The 6,503-nt window shown below is 38.2% G+C and overlaps 1 protein-coding gene across 1 annotated transcript; it reads left to right on the top strand.

Moving 5' to 3' along the window:
* Positions 1-594: 594 nt before the first annotated feature.
* On the top strand, positions 595-6,079 carry LOC139369646 (F-box only protein 48-like). Its single transcript, XM_071108913.1, has 3 exons — positions 595-678; positions 4,080-4,418; positions 4,634-6,079. The coding sequence occupies exons 2-3, from the start codon at positions 4,122-4,124 to the stop codon at positions 4,793-4,795; spliced, it is 459 nt and encodes a 152-aa protein (XP_070965014.1). The 5' UTR covers positions 595-678; positions 4,080-4,121; the 3' UTR covers positions 4,796-6,079.
* Positions 6,080-6,503: the final 424 nt, after the last annotated feature.

The raw sequence follows: 6,503 nt of genomic DNA, 5'->3' as shown, positions 1-6,503 counted from the left end.
TGTATTTGAAATACTATTTTCAAATACCTGGGTTAAATGTATGGGAATTTGAGTCAGTGTATTTGTGTATTTCCAAATACATTCCAATATTCAACTAGTTGTATGTGAAAGTAATTGAGATATTTTAAATAGTATTTGAACCCAGGTCTGGTGCCCTCCAATAAAAAGTTGTTTTACCACTGTTTTTGGTTTATGTGAAAGCACTGTAGTGCTGAAGTGAATTATGCAGTTAAAGTAGAAAGTGCATCTTGTGCACTACATATTGTTCATGTTTTGTATTGTTGTTACCCAGCTCTTACAAGTAAAAGGCCTAAACATGTATCCTTTAATACATTTCCTTAGGACCTTTGTTTTGATTAGCCTTGATGTTACACAGATGTTATATTCATCTCAAATATATTCTATTTTCTATCGTTTTGCATGGTCCTGTGCCCCAGTTGAGAGGAGTATGCACATTTTAATTTAGACCATTCCATTGGCCCTAAAGTGAAGTCTCCACTAATACGCGGAACCGGGGGTTGCAAATCGAACTAACCCTAGCTTCGCTGCTCATGTTGAGCATGTACGCATGCGCCGGCCTATAAACTATGACTACGTCATCGTCGTAGGTAAACAAGATTTTTAACGGAAGGGATATTTAAACCGTGAGCTGTCAAGGAGGTCTACACATTTGTTGGGGTAGGTTTGGTTCTTTCATACTCTTTTATCTGAACAGATAATACAATCAGAAATACACGATTGTTTCCCCATTATTACGCGAGGCTTTGATCAACACAGTGTAACGTTACACTAGTCAATGAGAACAATTACTCGTACATTTCCTCGAACTGTTAATTAAAGGAAAGTCACTACCTAGATTTGAGCCAATGTTTTATGTAGTTAAACATGTTAGTATTTCAACCTCGTGAAAGCGACAAACACGTTTTAATTTTCGTCAGTGACGTCTGAAAACCCGTCCACAAGGACTACATTTATTCAATAAACCGTTTTCTCATAACGTTATCGAGCGAATTAGGGAATGTCGACGTAATTTTTAACAACATAGACTAAGAAGCTACATTTGTGTTTCCATCAAAATAATTATTATTGCGAGTTTAAAAATGTCACAAGAGAAAATATAAATTAAACTCCAGATCATTTTCCATCAATGGGTTTCAATTTAACTTGTTTTGACTGCTATGATTAATCAATAAGGGCAGACCTAAGGGCTGTTCTTTGTGGTATATGCCCAATATACCACGGCTGAGGGCTATTCCTATGAACAGCCCTTAGCCGTGGTATATTGGCCATATACCACAAACCCCTGAGGTACCTTATTGCTATTATAAACTTGTTATCAACGTAATTAGAACATTTCAAATTAAGTTTGTGTCATTCCCGTGGTATAAGTCTAATATACCATGGCTTTAAACCAATCAGCATTCAAGGCTCAAACCACCTAGTTTATAATTGTAAATAATTCCCGTTTGCGCATGTGCATGACTATTGATACATCCGACAGGAGAGTTTGAGTGATGAAAGTTGGACAAAGGATCTCGCAATCTCTATATGAGAAACATTTGGACTAACTTTAAAAAACGAATGTTGGGCTATTTTCTGGCAATTGTTCCGTCATATGCCAGATGTGATAACTTCAAACCGTTATAAATGGCCTAATTGTGAGATTTACTTATTTCAATAGGCATAGGCTACTGACTAAAATCTGGGTTAATAATTGCAATTCAACTTCTCCATGGTTTTCTGAGCTAGATACAGGTAGCCTATAGGCCCTGATAGGCCAACATCTCATTCCAGGGAAAAGTTCACAATGAAACTGACACTAAATGTGGAGGATGATACATTTGCTATAAAGCTGTGACCATGATCACAATTGATAACTTCCAATTTAATTAACTAAACATGGGCATTAATAATTGCATAATAACACATGGTTACAACAACAGAGTTATAGGCTATTTATTAAATCTGTTTGCCAGCTCCAAGTGGCACAATTTGACTCCAGTGATATTGCCATTTCAATATATTGTATTATATCAATTGGTAGGCTACAGTAGCCTGCAAAGGCATCGAAATGAATAGCCTACTTGATGGCCAACAGATGCACATTTGAATGTAATTTTCATTGTGGACTTTTTCCCCATAGAACTGAGCATGAGTAAAACCCTTCGCTTGATACTGCTATACAAAAGAAAAGACTATTAGAATGCAGTTTACTTTAAACCATCTCTAAGCAAATTTATCTAAAGAGCTCTAGTGCGCCTAAAGTCATTTTCCATTGCTTTATTGCCGTTATATCAGTTCTAGCACGTTAAAATGTTTTATGAAAAAAGGGTGGATCCATTATGACCAATCTAAATAGCCTACCTGCAACTGGTAAGAAGTTGTCACGGCGTGTGTGTGTTTCTCTGTCTCCAGGACATGTTGACTACACCACTTGCGTTACGTGTGTGAGCCTTGCAAAATAAAATGCATGTTATTCAATAATTTAATCTAAACTGCTCGCGTGCATCAACGAGCATATACACGCGTGGCTGATTGAAAGATGAACCGAGGTCCCCAGTCCAGTTGGTGGTGGTAATGCAACTTAAAGTTGGTTGCCAGCCGCCATATAAAGTCTGAAGAGGAAAATAAGAAGACTGAAGGAGGAGAGATTACTAGAAAGTAGCTAGGTTTACCCTTTTATCTGTGGATTAATTGTCAGAGTAGAGGACCTTGTGCATTTCAGGTAAAATAACAACTCAATGTTTATATCTCAGGACAAATTAGCTAGCAACAGCAAGCTAGCTAGCTAAATTGTAATGAATGTTTCATGTGTTTCAACCTGTCCCCAAATGAATATAGTTGGTTCAGAGTTTGTTTTGATATTTCAACCTGTGTCCTGATCACGTCCGGTATGGATGGACAAAATCAACATGTGTGCGATGGCGCACGCGCGTGCCCGGTCTCGACAGCATGTGACTCAGCTGCCTCTGATGCAGCACTCTCTCAACTAGTGCTCTCAATGCACACAACCCCCAGCAGCAGTAGCAGGTCACAGTGAATTATATATACTTTTTCAGAGAAATACTATGGCCGTCATGGTGCAATTTAGAAGGAGCCCAAAAATCCGCGACGAATACATTTTCGCCCGCGACATCGTTTTCAAAGTAGCCCAATTTGGTGGAAAACCTGTGAACATGGCAGCACTGCTTTGAGTTGACAGCCTGCACGTGCGCATTTCTGCGCGAGACGACCGTTAGCCCCGATTACATATTTCTGTACATTCCCTTAGCTAGCCAACGTCGCCATGACATCGCCTACAATTGTGAACAAGATTTCTATAGAAGCAGTTTCTGCCTCCAATCTTCATTCTGTACGGTCTTTGACTGAGCTATAATAAGATCTAAACCAATCAGGTGGTTGTTCGACGAAACAAACGTCATTGATCACGTACTTCTGATAAAGCGATTGAGGCATCCGCAAATTGCTTTGAAGTACACTGCTTGGCGATTTTGTTGCATGCCTCGGAGCTCCGGGATCAAACGTAACATATGGGAATACAAGGTTCATATCTTGTCTAACCAAGCTTTACAATGTATTTGACACAACGAAATTAACAAAATAGCATGCAAACGTTACACCACGCCGAGTTCAATCGAATCGGGCCTGGCTAGCTATCTCAAATATAAGTAGCTAGCTGTGCTCGTTTCACCCACCCGATGTGGTATTAGCTGGCAGCATGCATAATGCAAATGTTGGTGTTAATTTAATTTACACAAATTGTTAATGTTGCTAGATAGCTTACTTGCTACATTGCATTCTAACCAAGAATAAGAGTGGCAAGTACTTCTAGTTGTAAGCCATGAAGTCGACGTGTCCTAGCTAGATAATGTTAAATGGCTAACAAAACCATGGCTAGCAAGCCCCAGAGCTAGTCCATTGCACTGACCCAGACCCATATATGGCCCTGTACAGTGACAACCCCGAGCACTAAGCACTTAGACTTGAATTAATTGTACAGGTAGCTAGGTATAGGTATTAAGCCTTTATAATCATTGTTTTTGCACCTTGCCCTTGCTCATTATCAAACTTTTTCACAGGGCCACTGTTAAATCAAAGTGTGGGACACTGAACTATGCAGCATGTATGTCTCCAAAAGGATCTCCAATGCCTGTTTTGTCTGTGAAAGAAGGCCCACTTTGACCTCTGCCACAGAGACATGCCCACACAACTTTGCCGAAATGCTGCCCACGGAAATGAGCTTGAAGATTTTTAGTGAACTGGACATTGACAGCTTATGTAGTGCATTGTTGACCTGCAAACTGTGGCACCACATCATTGAAGACAGCGACCACCTCTGGAGGAATCATTGCCTGACTGTGCGAGCTTTCTGTCAACAGGAGATTGATGGGGACAGACAGTATGGACTGTCATGGAAGGTGGGTCTGTTGGTTTTTAAACAGCTTCACCTCAGTTATGCTAGACTACTGGAATACCCGCCTATAACATCATTGCCAGATCGCAAATACCATAGACGTATCATAGACATCACACTCCCCCCCTTACAAAACGTTAATACAATAAATGGCACTCATCCAAAGAGCATTATCTCAATAACAAATGCCTTTGTCATTCTTTAATTATTTCTTATTAGGTCACCCTGGTGCGGAACTACAGGAGAGGTTTTCTGAAGAGCGAATGGTTAAGGGGACGATACAGCAACATTCATTCTGCCGATGAACTACTGGACAGGAACATGTGCTCATTGGATGTCGAGACTTGGGGCGAGATTCTGGAAGCAGAGCTGGAGAGATAGATGCAAATCCCATAAAGAGCTATGAATGAACCTTTTAGATTTTCTTTTATAATTATGTCTTAAGCACTTATTGATTTGTTTTATACCTTTTATACAGTTTTTATGTGATTATGGTTAATAATCACAAACTTGTATATCTTTTTTTGTTATACATTAATATATGGTAGGCTATATTCCAGGAAAATAACGATACCCTTTAATGAATTCCTAAATCAGTGATACAATTGGGCCTTCACCACACTGAATAAAGTGGGCTATTAAGATGTTAATTTGCATTTACAGTATAGCACTAAAGTGTAGCACTTTTACTACTTGGCAGTATTTATTAGCTATTTAAACTCCTTTGGTTGACAGTGTGTATATGAATTATACTGTATACAATAATACTCATAATGCACTGTATCAGATATATGGGGCTGGAGCACTATATTTTCTATTTTAATTAATTTTGACATGACTGTTCATGTGTTCACTTCATGTACAGCCATGCATATTCATGTGTTACTCACTGTAGGCTATATCACCATGGATCACCATACATTCATTGAAAGACATCATGTCAGCATTTTGATGCACAAACACATTTGGTGTGGTGCATAATATCTTCAATAGTCTAATTCAATTATTGCAGATAGTTTAAATATGGCAATTTACTTTGTCTTTATATTTATGGTACTATCTGCCACTGTATCAAAAGCCACACCCACAAATTAAACGGCAATGAAACTTTGGGTTCTTTAACAAAGGTCCACTCTTTCAGCAGCATGGACAGGGCCAATTCAAATCAATTGACGGACTTTCTACGGTTTCTAACAAGATCCAATGTCAGCACTTCAGACAGGGATAGCTAACAATATTCAAATGAATGGATTCAGACATTGAACATTAGGATAGTTCACCCTAGAGTGTTAATTGTTGATTTATAGTTTAATACAGTGTGTGGGCCTACATCCTGCCAGTATGTCCGTGCAAGCATATAGCAACCTAAAAACAAAATATACTGAGTGTACAAAGCTTTCCATGACATAAGTCTATCCAGATCTTTTGATGTCACCTGTTAAAAACACTTCAGTCAGTGTGGATGAAGGTGAGGAGACAGGTTGGATAATTATTTTTAAGCCTTGAGACAATTGAGACATGGATTGTGTATATATGCCATTTAGTAGGTACTTGGGCAAGACAAAGATTTACAGTGCTGTCAGAAATTATTCATACCCCTTGACTTGATCCACATTTTGTTGTGTTACAGCCTGAATAAAAAATGGATTCAAATTTTTTTTCTTACCCATCTACACACAATATCCCAAAATAAAAAATGTTTTTATAAATGTATTAGTATTTTTTTTATATGTTTTATTTGCATACAGAAATATCTAATTTACATAAATATTCACACCCCAATAAATATTATAATCACCTTTGGCAGCGATTACAGCTGTGAGTTTTACTGGGTAAGTCATAAGAGCTTTGCACACATGGATTGTACAATATTTGCATCTAATATTTTTTATTTATTCATCAAGCTCTGTCAAGTTGGTGGTTGATCATTTCTAGATAGCCAATTTCAAGTCTTGCCATAGACATAGATTTTAAAGGAGATTTAAGTCAAGACTGTAACTAGACCACTCAGGAACATTCAATGTCATCTTTGTAACACCAGGGTATATTTGTCTCCGAGTGTTTGTTGGAAAGCAGACTAAAGCAGGTT

The sequence above is a fragment of the Oncorhynchus clarkii genome, chromosome 17, assembly GCF_045791955.1.
Source record: "Oncorhynchus clarkii lewisi isolate Uvic-CL-2024 chromosome 17, UVic_Ocla_1.0, whole genome shotgun sequence".
In the NCBI taxonomy this organism is placed as follows: domain Eukaryota; kingdom Metazoa; phylum Chordata; class Actinopteri; order Salmoniformes; family Salmonidae; genus Oncorhynchus; species Oncorhynchus clarkii.
Note: the sequence above shows the minus strand (reverse complement) of the source record. Positions and strands in the feature narration are given on the sequence as shown.

Excerpts from the sequence above, each read along its gene's own strand:
- LOC139369646 (XM_071108913.1), top strand. The coding sequence starts at position 4,122 with ATGTATGTCTCCAAAAGGATCTCCAATGCCTGTTTTGTCTGTGAAAGA. Across the intron at positions 4,419-4,633 it reads AGTATGGACTGTCATGGAAG|GTCACCCTGGTGCGGAACTA; the intron begins GTGGGTCTGTTG and ends ATTTCTTATTAG.